This window comes from Choloepus didactylus, chromosome 19 (assembly GCF_015220235.1).
Source record: "Choloepus didactylus isolate mChoDid1 chromosome 19, mChoDid1.pri, whole genome shotgun sequence".
NCBI classification, from domain to species: Eukaryota; Metazoa; Chordata; class Mammalia; order Pilosa; family Megalonychidae; genus Choloepus; species Choloepus didactylus.
In genome coordinates, this window is record NC_051325.1 from 28,527,799 (window position 1) to 28,540,727 (window position 12,929).

The 12,929-nt window shown below is 41.4% G+C and overlaps 2 protein-coding genes across 4 annotated transcripts in view; one reads left to right on the top strand and one right to left on the bottom strand.

Annotated features, from left to right (window-relative positions):
* Positions 1–4,740, bottom strand: part of LOC119515247 (translation initiation factor IF-2-like) — a 203,039-nt gene extending 198,299 nt beyond the window's left edge. Inside the window, exons 1-2 of the mRNA XM_037811130.1 lie at positions 4,715–4,740; positions 3,697–4,452 (exon numbers count right to left, since the gene is read on the bottom strand). Coding sequence (XP_037667058.1) covers positions 3,697–4,452; positions 4,715–4,740 — 782 coding nt within the window. The remainder of the gene's footprint in view (positions 1–3,696; positions 4,453–4,714) is intronic.
* FERMT1 (fermitin family member 1) overlaps positions 3,979–12,929 on the top strand; it is a 41,839-nt gene continuing 32,888 nt past the window's right edge. For 2 of the 3 annotated variants that reach the window (XM_037810915.1, XM_037810917.1), the window contains exons 1-2: positions 3,979–4,311; positions 7,350–7,518. In XM_037810915.1, coding sequence (XP_037666843.1) covers positions 7,368–7,518 — 151 coding nt within the window. In that variant the 5' untranslated portion in view covers positions 3,979–4,311; positions 7,350–7,367. Of the gene's footprint in view, positions 4,312–7,349; positions 7,519–12,929 lie in introns of those variants that run through there. The other variant, XM_037810916.1, reaches the window with a different exon arrangement.

Sequence of the window (12,929 nt, forward strand, 5' to 3'; positions counted from 1 at the left end):
CCTCGATTATATGCTCCACTGATTATATCTTTTGACATCCTCTATTGGAATCTGAGGCTCTTAGCACCTCTGACTTTTGCCTTTATCTCTTTTCCTTTTCCTCCACCTCCCCTCTCAACTTTGTCACCTATATCTTTATTTCTGCATTCTTGAGGTTAGCAATGTTTACATTCTGTTTCATAACCATAAATCTTAACTTGCTCTGTCCATAGGTTAATTTTTAAAGTTGAAAATGTTATTATAGTTCCTGTTTTACAACCATATAATTTCCTGAGATTTCTAATTGCCTTACCTTTCCTTGCAGTAGTTTCCATTATTATAACCTTAATCTTTTTCCAAACTTCTCATTGTATCAGATATTCTGTGGGGTCCCCTTTGACCCCAGACCTCCCTCCCCAAGCCCTCAAGTCTCTACTTTTCTGGATTGGATCTACTGTGTCCTGGATCACAAGTCTTCCCGTTTTGTGATTTCCTCTCTTGGTCTCTAGAGCACATCTTCAAGAATGTTTCCAAGAGAAACACTCCTGTACCTATAAGAGAATTAAATTTTCTGAGTCCTTTCTTGTCTGAAAATACCTTGCTTAATAGTCTGGCTGGGTATATAACACCGATTTGTGTTCCTTTGTTGATGACTTGTTTTGTCTTTCTAAAAGCTTTTGGGATTTTCTGTGTTTCCATAGTGATCTTATATTTCACAAATGCTGTACTTTGATGGTGCTCTTCTTTATTAAATTGGCTGGGGGTTCAGTAGAACAGGTGCTCGTTAAACAGGAGATTCATGTTTCTCCTCTGAGAAAATATCTGAGAAAATTTTCACCAGATATTTGTACCCTTTGATTGATCAGTGGGAAGGAAGAATGGGGGGAGTGAGGAAGGGGTCAGCATTCTCATTCCCCTCATTCTCAAAGTGAACTCCAGGGAGAACCTTCTTACATCTCCTCGCTGGCTCCCACCCTCCTTCTTCATCCATAACCTGTAGGTACAGGAGGACACACCTTTTTTTTAGAACTTTGCCTGAACACAGAAAGTACTCATTAGCCATCCAGCTGGAAAGGAGGTTGTAGCTATAATAGGCACATTCTGCTGCTTAGCACTGAACAGAAAAACATTCTCCACACACGTGAGCACAGCTCCTGTTCTGTATGTCCCAAGGACTCAAAGAAAAGAGAAAACACATGTTAGATGCCTGTTGCCATTTCTTAGTTACTGGATTTTTAGCATGTTTAATAGCTGAAGACTTAAAGAAATTTATGTTGGGAAACACTCTGTGTGTTTCATTTAACAAACCATCAATCAAGAAAATATCGTGCCTCTTCCTCTTGCAGTTTTCTCATTCTATCTAAATTAAATATATAAAATCTTAAAAACTTCAAAGGTTCATCTGGCAAATGTGGAAAATCACTAGAAGGAAAATCACTTGTGTTTAAAGCAGCTAAGACATTATAAGCCACCCCCCTCATTTGTTTATTCCCATTTGTGTTTACTGTATAAGTAATATAGTTGCATCTCTCATCCACTCTGATCTACTCATACTCCCTATGATAATGCAAACATGACTTACTTACCTTTTGAAGGTACTAATTTGCAGGTCAGTTTATCAGCATATGGGGAACTGATAATAGACATTGTTTCAATATTTGTACCATGAACATGTAAGATGTTGAAGGCAGGGGTTTAGTGCCTTTTTATGCTGCACTCTTCAATGAGTGAAATAACTATATTGTAGCTGAAAAATGTTTTGACTTTTTTTGACAGTTTTCTAGAAACTACAGGTTATCATGGGCAATTAGCAAGCTCTTATCCAAAGCTTCAAATTCCAGTTCAAAAATCACCAGCCTTCTGAAGCCTTTTCTCATACTCCCCATACTGGCAAAAGTTGGTACCCACTTCTGTATGCCTTAGCATTAGAGTTACAATTTTAAGATAGAGTATATGCCATGTTCATCTTAGTATTTTCAGTGCATATTACAGTGTCTAGCTCATAGTAACTCAGAAGCTGAATGATTGAATAAGCTAATTAAATCCATTGATTGATTAACATTTATGGGTTAATTAAATAACTGAGTCAAAGTGTTGATTCTGTTTGTTTTTTTAAAGTCCAGAATACACTTTTTAACCCACTTCTAACCCAGGACCTTGGAGGGTGGGTTGGAGCTATGAAACAAGAATGACAATAACTAGGTAGTGAGTAAAATACAAAATAAAATTTAAAACCTAGGACAGAAAATAGTACATATCATCTGATTCCATTCATATAAAGTGCAAAGACTTGCAAAATCCATCAGTGGTCTTAGAAGTCAAGATAGTGGTTGCCCTTGATGGGGTGGGGGATGGTAGGGATGGTAAGAGGGGGTTCTGGAGGCTGGTGATGTCCTGTTTATTGATCTGGGTTCTATTTCAACAGATGAGCTCAATTTGTGAAAATTCAACAGCTGTAGATTCATAATTTATGCATTTGTCTGTATATATATTATATTTCAATTACAAGTTTAAAAAATATCATAGGACCAGCAAAAAGCTATTTGCCAGTTTAGTTCTTTAGCACCATATAGGTATTTTCAACTAAAATGAGAAAGTACATTGGTTTAATAGAGCCATTACTACTTCAAGATCATACAAGATCTTGAATGCCATCTGATCTTTAATCTGCCATGAGCAGACCTTTAATTTGCCAGAAAGCAAATCTTGTTGAATAGGAGAAGAGGAACCACGTAACAATAGACCCCGTTCCCAAACTCCAAGTTAGGAAATTCAATTTCAAGTTTTAAATCATTTTATTTTAATTATAAGATCCTATATAAGCTTACAACGCTCAACCAACCTTCTAGAATTAAATCTAAAATAAAGACAGAGCCTTTTTGGAAAAAGCCCTCAGCTCTGCCCTATCTTTCATATTGGGATATGGTTTGAGACCATAATCCCAAAAGACTACGGCAGCCAGAAGCTGCTTCCTAATATATCCTTCTTTAAGAAAAGTTTTTACTTTAGCAGTAATAATAAACTTGAGATGCCGTTTAATTAGGATAGTAAAGGATATCTAAAGGATAGTGAAAATATCTCACAGCAGGAAACGAAAATACCTCTTGTGCTCATTACCTAAAAGTGCTAGTCTCTAAAAGTGGATTAATATTAGAGAAGGAGGCTTCAAAGCTAATATTCAGCAATTTGATTTCCTAGTTCCTTTTAAAAACCCAAAATTTTAAGTTTTAAGAATGCCCTCCTTATAACAAGCTTTAATACTTGATATAAATCCCAAAAGCCTGTATTACATTGCATGGACTTCTACCATGGCATGGTGGCAGGCAGTCAGCCCCTCTACCTATTCTAAGATGAGGAACCTTTCACTTCCATGTCTGTTTTATAAAGCACTGCATCCTCAGAGCCCAGCCCCCTGCCTGGCACATAGTAACCTGTGCTACAGGACAGAAGGCCTGGAGAGGTAGTGTCAACTGCCCGAGGTCCCCCACCTTCCTGGGTGGCCCAGCTCTCTTCGGAAGTAAATCCGACAGGAGGGTGACAGGCTGGGGCTGAGTGGTGATCCCGAGGTGAGGCACCCAGGTGCGTGGGGCGTGGGCCTAGGATCGCCCCTGCACCTTCCATTGTGCGCTTCTGGGAGCCTCACCCTTAGGGTAGGGGTGGAGGGTGTTACTTCACCCTCTTACTCAGAGATGACTCGCTTTTGTTTCTTCAGCCTACCTGATCGCAGCTCCTCCGGGGCTCTTTAATGTGGAGACAGTCGTTCTAGCCAGAAGGCGGGAGTCTCCAAACCTGGACGCGCTCCCGGGGTGTGAGTGGTGGCTACCCAGGGAGCGCCGGCGAAGTGTCAGGGCTTTAATCATCAGGCTTGTCCCGGGCGGGCCTCTGGGATCCGGGAAAACTGGAGGCGACTTAAAAGGGGCGAAATGAGAGGAAGAAAAAGGGTCCGCAGGGGGTGAATTCCCGTCCCAGGTTCTCCCCGCCCTCTCGCCGCGTAGCAGCCCTTTGGCCTTGACAAATCTGCGGACGGCGCCTCCTCTCCGAGGAGCGAGACCCAGCAGGCCCGGGGCTGGGCGTGCCCTCGCCTGTCCCGCGCGCGCTGGCGGTGCCGCTGGGAGCGGCGCGGGGCTGAGACGGTGCACCCTGCACGGCCGAGACTGTGCACCCTGCACAAGGTGCTCCACTGGGGGCGGGCGCCTCACCTCGGCGGGAGGTCCCGGGGCCGCTTCGTCCAGTACCAGCCTCCCACAGCCGAGCCGAGCCTTGCTATCCAGGGGCGGACGCCCTCCGTGTGCACGGCTTTGAGGCTGAACGCAACAGGCCGGGAGAAAGGAGGTGGGTGCTAATGGGGTGAGGGCGGGAGGTGGGGGTGATGGTGAGGCGGAAGAGTTGAGGGTGGGTGGAGGCTGTGATGGGTACGGCTGCTTTCTGAATAATAATGCCCGGTTCCATTCGGCAGCCACTTGCACTTGATGTCTGTTGAATTTAAAATAAATTCATTGGGGTATTGACCAGTTCACCTTCTCTGGTCCGTACCCCTGGCCACGCAGAGTAAGCTCTCCGTCAAGTCGCAAGCGCTGCCTTTACTGGGTATAAGGGGCAGGTTTCTATTCAGTCATCATATCCCCCCGGGCCCCGGGCTCCGGGTCCCAGCTGGCAAAAGACAAGGCCTAGTGACCTTCAGGCACCGAGCACCCTCAGATAGTACAGGAGAAACATCAGGGACTATTTTCCCTACTTTTTTGCTTTCTTTCTTTGTAGCATTTTCTATAAAGGGCAGGTGGCGGTGGGCTGCTGGGCTTTGCACCCAGGGAAGGCGCGTCTGCCGGTGAGCTCTGCTTCTAGTTCTGGTCTCGTTAGATGTGCTTTCCCTGGTGAAGTTAGCTGCTTTCCCCAACAAGTAACAGCTTGCTTGTCGAGATGAGAAGTTCAATCAAAAATGAAGGTGCAGAAAGATAGGAGAGGAATGTGGGGAAACCAGATTGTCTAATTTTAGCCTGAATTTCGTTGTAAGGGCATCACCATCTATTGTATAGGCCAGAAGAGTTTTGATACCCCAGGCTGGGAAAAGAAAGGGTCCTATTTCTGATTGCCAGGGAAACAACCTGTAAGGAGTCACCGTAAAAGAAAGTTTATCTTCTTTATGTACAAAGCATTTAAATAACTAAACTTCAAAACATAACGTTTTCGAAATTGTAATGATCTTAAAGTCATGTTAACAGTTCAATGCCATATTACATGTTTTACCATGAAGGGAGTATTTTGTCTCCTTGTTGGGAAAGATTTATGTTACTAGAAATGCTTATATGCTTAGTAAAGTTTACAGAAAGATTACTTCATGTGGTTCTAAGAGTTTTATTTCATACTGATGCTGCAAAATTATTGAGAATCCAGTGGGGTCATTAACAGTGTAGAGTTAGAAAGACCTGGATTTCCTTATGGGCTCCACCATCTAACTTGCTGTGTGACCTCAGACAAATTGCCTAACTTCTCTGAGCCTAAATGGGGTTACTAAAAAGATGGAGATAACACAAGGACAGTGCTTAGCAAGCGTAGGGCCCCCAGTAAGCACATGATAAATGAAAGCTGAAGCTAATAAGGACATCAAGGGGGTTGGTTATACCCAGTGTCATCATTCAAGGACACTTTCCTTGCAAGAGGCCTCCATGTGTGCCTCTGTGCACTGGCAGGACTAGTCATTACATCATCAGGCGCCTTCTGGTTACAAAACCATAAGAAGCTATTTCTGAATTCTTGAGTTCAATAGGCACAAATAAAATGTCCTAAACCTGTTCTGATTTGCGGTATTAATTGTACCAATTTTGTGTATTTTTGAGACTCTATGTTTACAAATGTGCATGGTTTCAAATGAACACAAAACTGGTATGACACTGGCTGTTTGATTATTGTTTATAATTAAAAATCGTGTCCCCAGACACCATCATGGTCCCTAGCTTCATATTGATTCTGGGAAGGTGAAGGAAGGAACTGAGTTCTGGAGCTAATTTTTCACTTGGCTGTTGCACAGCCTGGGATGGGCCACAGAAGGGCCTCTCGGGAAGCTTGTTAGAAATGCAGCCTCAGCCCCCACCCAGGCCCACTGACTAGAATCTGCGTCTTAGCAAGCTGCCTCGGGGATTCGCCTGAACAGTCCGGTTGAAGATGCCCTTTCTTAGAAGTTTGACTTCACCGGTGTTTCTCAAAAATGGGCTTTATGGAAACATGGATTTCTTATAAGCTGTCTTATATAGTGAAGTGAAGAAGAGTCCTTATAATCATTTTAATGACTGTGTTTTTATTTTAAATTTTAAAACAGCCAAGAGATGTAGTGTGGTTTACTTTCCATTAAAGCCGACAGTTCAAATTTTGTCTCAGTTCTGCCAATTTTGAATCCTGGTGTTCTGTTTACCTCCTAAAGTATTTCAGTTTTGATACCACATCATTTCTTTCACTTTAGCTCCTCCAGTGGTGGGGGGGGGGTGGAATATGAGTTTGAAGTTCTCACCTCCTTGTGGACTTTGAGGTGTGAACTTTGTATAGCTGTCTCTCCTGCCAAACATGTATCCGAAAACTTAATTGTTGCATTTACTTACCAACTCTTATATGGTATAAAACAGCACCAAGGTAAATCAAATATATGTCAATAATTTTAATGACCTGTGTCTTTATATGCATTTAAGGTAAAACTATATATTATTATATTACTGACTTTGTATTATACTATATTAATGAAACAGATTGTTTTGCTCTATTTTCACTTTTTGAGTTTTCATGCTGGAAGATGCCATCAGTGTTTATGACAGGAATGTAATACTACATATGGGTGTATATATATATGTACATATTTATTTATTAGAAATAAAGATTTTTATCATATCCATTTTTAAATCAACTTTATTGATTTACATATGATAAAATGCATGAAACTATACATTTAAAATCCTCATTTCATTGTGTACAAATTATACCTCAATAAAGTTTGTTTTTTACAAAAGGTATCATTGAGGATTGCCATGGTTTGTTCATACTGCTAGAATAGTTCAAAGAAGGTTGAGAAAAGTCGGTAGAGGGAAAATGAAGATTGATGCATTGACAAGGAAAATAAATAGCTAATTGGTCATGGGGTCATGGGGTGAATGGAAGGATAAAGTACATGAATTTAGATGTCTTGAGAACATTTTTATAAGATATTTTGTCTTTAAAGTTAAGATGCTGAATTTAATGTCTGTGATCTGTGATCCCTGTGGAGTTTTTGAAGAGGAGATTAAAATGAAGAACATGGGAAAAAAAAAGTTTTGCTCTGCATTGTCTTAACAGCAAGGTCCAGTTTCCTTCCTCATGTTTCAATTGATATCTGTCATTTTATTCGGCAGACACCTGCGTTTGCCACAATGCTCTCATCCAGCGACTTTGCATCCGCTTCCTGGGAGCTTGTGGTCCGCGTTGACCATCCAAATGAAGAGAAGCAGAAGGACGTGATGCTGAGGGTGTCTGGAGACCTGCATGTTGGGGGTCTGATGCTCAAGTTAGTAGAACAAATCAGTAAGTTATTTTTTCTTGATGGTTTCTCTGCATTCGAAAACCCTCTCTGTTGCATCACCAGATCTGCTTGGTGCTGATAATGTCTTCTAACATTTCTCCACCATTTGCTGCTCTAGGTCATCCTAAATATCCCCAGAAAAGGAGAGACTCTGTGTCCAAGCCTCACTTGTAGCCAAGAGGCAATCTCACCAATTTTCCCTCTCCCTCCAAAAGTTTGTTTTAATCCTATTATCATTTATAACCAGCCTTCATCTGATCATCCATTTTTTATGGCCCAGAGAGCAAGCCCTCCAGGAAGAAGAGAAGAAAGGCCTTACAAAAGCCTCAAAGTGAATCTGACCATCCTTTTAAAAGCTTGAGTGCCTGGTGGCAAGTTAAACCTCACCAGTGACTATGATGCCATATTTCCACAAGGACTGGTGACATCTAGGATGACGTTAGGCTGCCTGACATTAGGCTACTGTCTTAATTCTCTGTTAATGCTTCTGATTGCTCAGTGGTAAAGTCTGCTTAGTGCTGATATGGCTTTTAACATTTCTCCACCATTTGCTGCTCTCCCTGTTTAAACAGAGAGAGAAACATTTGGGGTCACATTCTTCTCATCAGGAGTCAATATATTTTCAAGTTAGAATTTAATAATGTTCTATTTTTCTTTGTATTTATTTTTATCTTCTATTTAAGACAGTGGATGCTGGCTTTTCACTTACACAAGTGAGATAAAGTTTTAAGTCTTCATTGAAGTATAATATACATACAGAAAAGTGCACTTATAGTAAGTGTACAGTTGAGAGAATTTTCACAGTCATGGAACTACTACCCAGATCAAGAAATAGAATGTTACTAGCCCCCCATCCAGATCTTACACCTGACCCCTCCTGGTCACCACCCCACCAAGGGCAGCCAGTAGCCTGACTTCAGAAATAGCTTTGCTTGTTTTTGAACTTCATGTAAGTGGAATTACAGAAGTATACTCTTACGCCTCTGCTTTCCTTTGCTCAGCATTGTTTGTGAGATTTAGCCCTATCATTGCATACAGTGTTGGTTTTTAATTCTCATTGCTATATGATATTCCATTGTATGAATATGCCACAATTTATTCATTTACCTGTTCATGGACATTTAGATTGTTTTCATTTGTGGACTCTTCCAGATAGGGCTGCTCTACTACTTAACTTGGTGAGTATGATTGCATTTCTATGGGGCAACTGCATAGAAGTGGAATTTCTAAGCCATAAGATTTGTTTCATTTTATTATTATTATTATTATTATTATTATTATTATTATTATTATTATTTTAGTTAAAGAAGTTGTGGGTTTACAGAACATCATGCATAAAATACAGAATTCCCATATACCTTGTGTTGCTGTGGTACATTTGTTACACATTTTTAAAATTGTACTATGAACTATATAGTCCATGGGTTAACTTAGGGTTCACTGTTTGTGTAACGCAGTTACATGGATCAAAGGGTTTTCCAAAATAGTTGTACTAGTTTATACTTCTAACAGCATATGAGAGAAAATTTTTCTAATTAAAAAAAAAAAAAAACAGAAAGAAAAAAACTTAAAGAATAACAAGCCAATAAAAATACTAGTGGCTCTTAATTTAACAAAATGAAACTCTGATGAATAAGGTTTGTAACAGATTTTGTAGAGGAGCTCTGTGATCGGCATTCGCTGTGAAATCTTGTACCAGCTGCCTCTGGTCGTTGGACCTCATTTTATTAACTGTTAACTGAAAAGTTGAACTAAAAACTACCTGTCTGCCCTTCGAGCTCTGTGATTCTCTGTTTCTTTGTGGCAGTGTTTCCAGAAGAAGAGAAAAGGAATTCTAGCATATGAAATGACTGCCCTTTTCCTCAACTCTGTTAGTTCTCTAGTTTTTTATTCCATCTAATTCTTCTGGGTAGCCATGCATTCCAGCCTCTGCTCTATCCATCACACTGTACCCCTTTTATGCTCCTGGGGTCAGCCACAGGCTGTGAAATCATCCTCTTCCATCCTGCTTGTTTTAGTTTCCCGGCTGCTAAAACAAATACCATAAAATGGCTTGTCTTAACAACAGGAGTTTACTGGCTGCCAGTTTCCAAGGCCAGGTGGCTTGCTTCCTCCCACAGTCAGTATCTTCTGGCTGGTTGGCAATCTTTGGGGTTCCTTGGCTTTTCCGTCACATGGCAGTGCACGTGGTGGTGTCTTCTCCTTTCTTTTCCAGATTCTACTGACTTCCAGCTTCTGGCTGCTTCCTGTGGCTTCCTCTCCAAGCCCAATTCTTTTGCTTATAAGGACTTCAATTCTATTGGATTAAGGCCCACCCTCTTTGAGTATAGGCATATCTTAACCAATGACATCTCCAAAGGTCCTATTTACAAATAGGTTCATACCCACAGGTGTGAACACTGGAAACACTGCCACAGGTCCAGGGGCCCTGAAGATACCTTTTGTTCAGGGACACAATTCAATCCCCAACACTGCTCACTGGAGGCAGACAGTTTGTGAGGTTACCTGGATGAGTCATGTGGTAATCAAGTCAGATTTCCAGGGGTCCAGTCCCCCTGATTCATGGTGACTGAGGGTTTTGCGGAAATTCTGAATGATTCCATTCATCCAGGATGACTTTAGCTCAGTGCTGGCTTAGCTACTTACGTAGCATCACAAACCACAAGTCCCAACTGAGACATAATTTTTCATAAGCAGGAAGCTACCCATATGGATAGGGAAAAAAAAAAATGTGTTTGCAGGCATTTGGACAATTCCAGCTATAGTATTTCTAGGCTACCTATTCTGGCATGAAAGGAAGCAGTGAGCCTCCAGGTAGTGGATGAATTATGCCACATCCTGTATCAACAGCCCAGTAATTCCTTCGGGGCTTGTCCAGGAACCAGGCACCCCAACTCAGCTCCACAAAGGGCCCCAAAACTCAAGTCATTGACTTTATGAGGATTGATTTGTTTACAATGAATCCCGTGTAAATAGACACATTTTGTTGCACATTTTTGGTTCTGAAGATATTTTCTATCTGCCACAGGACATGTTTTTTAAAATAATTCCAAAGCAGTTTGTTGTTTCTGCTGTAAAGCATTCCAGGGACGTGGTACTGATTTCAAGGAGGCAAAGCTATTTAAGAGAGAAGGGTAGAGCTGTCAGCTTGCTAAATTACGAAGTTGGCAAGTAGCTAAGGAAGAGTCTACAGCATTGGTGGGGGAAGTGGTCCTTCACATGTGGCTTAGATCAGCTGTTTTTTGTCCCCCCAAGTCAGGATCTTTATTCTCTACTTCACCAGGAAGACCATTTCTAGCAGAAAGTCTACTAGGTAGATAATTTTCAGTAGCATTTTACAGCTCCTTAGCAGATATGCATTATTTTCCCGTCTGTCCTCCCTCCTTGGCCCCTGCGAGGGCCAAAGTTCAGAGGCATCCATAGGCGCATTATAAAGACCTACTAAAGACAAGCGGGAGTCAAGGGTTCCCTTTGATAATCTGTCATGGGAGGTACTTTCTGGGGTGCCACTAATGTTCTGTTTTTTTATGTGGGCAGAGATTGCACAGGTGTTTGCTTTCTGACTATTTGTTAAACTGTACAAATAATTTTTGTGTACTTTTCCTTATGTAGGTAATATTTCACAGCAACAAAAAAATTTAACTGAAAAAAATCTGCCATGTGTTTAAAAGGACAGAATTATGTGTTAGTCACAGTAACTCTGCCTGTTCATGAAGACTAGAAATACCCTGCTTTTTGAATAAAAGTTGCTAACTGGGTTTCCTTAGGCAAATGACTTAACTTCTCTGAGCCTCAATTTCTTCCCCATGTGGAATGAGGATAAAATTTTCTTTAGTATAGTGTTGAAAATCCAGTAAGTAATCAGGAAGAGAATCCCTTCTCCCTCCCTCCCTCAACTTTGCAATCACACTCTATCACCTGCCCCCACCACTGGCAAAGTCTAACTGGAAGCAGCTGGCAAAGCAGAAACGGGGTTTGCAGAGTCCCAGCCCCAGGATCAGGGAGAAGAGGACAGAATGGTGGGTTTGAAGTGGAGAGGGTATAGCTTCATCTTACTAATAAAGAGAGTAATAAGAGAAATGTAATTCGTATTTTGTTCTCACATAATGACAGCGCACTGTGGATTCAATCCTAAGTGTCAGGAATGGGAAAGTAACCACTTGTGGAATGGAAAAGTACAGATGGACTCTGTTCTTCTCCAGTCTACTGGCCCTCACAACCTTAAAGGACTTGGGTGACCCTACCTTAATAGGCAGTTCTTAAAGCCAAGTGAAAGAGGCTGTATCCCATCCATCGGAGGCTCTGGATGCCACGTCCAGTGGAAGGCGTATTCTCAGAGCAGATTGGTGAGGCAGCTGGGTGGGTAGGGTCTGTTCTGAGCTGGGCAAGGACACATTCTCTGTGGCCTGGTCCTTCTTCATCAGAGTTTCTCTGGGCCTAGGGCACAGGTTCATCAAGTATTGATTGAATGACCAGTAGATACAGAACAGTGTGTTACCACCGTGGTAAGTACTAAAGTCAATGGCAAGATCCATGGACTTAAACCAAAAAGCCTATTTGGAGAGACAAAAGCAATGTGGTTTAAAGCAGGCAGAGACAATTAACAAGCAAGTGGTGTTGATATTAACTGTATGTCTCTGACCCATTCAGAAAAAGCAAGTATCACCATGGATTGAAATAGTCAAAGTTTTCTTGGAGAAGATGAGCTTGAAATAAATATAGGTGGGAGTAAGAGGAGGATGTTCTAAGCAGGGATGACTAATATAATTTAAAATATAAAGAGAAAAATAAGTGTATTACTCTTGGGAGCATCCATATGGCTAGGTCAGGGATCGCACCTAGGGTAGTGGAGAGAAGGGTTTGGGCAAGTAAGGTTGAATCATATTACAGATGCCCTTGAAAAGCACTTGTTGCAAAAAGCAGTAGGGAGCCAAAGATTAGATGATTAGAGAAATGTCCCAGAGGTGACCTCCAAGAGAGACTAATGGAAAATCAGCTCAGAAACCTTTGTTGTAGTCAAGATGTGAACTCATATGGACCTGGATGTGAAATTGGCTGTAAGAATAAAGAAAAATGTCAGATACGGAAAAGGTATCCGGTGGAAGTTGATGACATCTGAGAATGGAGAGGAAAAGTGTCAGCATTGACACCAACTTTAAAGATGAAAGAAAGATACTGACTCCAACTTTGATGAAAGGAAAAGACTTAACTTTGCCAACACTGAAGGAGGGGAAGATTCAATGGTGATACTAACATTGAGGGAGGGAAAATATTCTGCTCTGATTTCAGTGTAGACCCTTTGGAAACTGGGAATACAGCAGTACTAATAAAAGAATTGGGTATACAGGGGAGTAAATCTCCCTGGCAATGTGGAATATGACTCCTGGGGAGGAATCTAGACCCAGCATCGTGA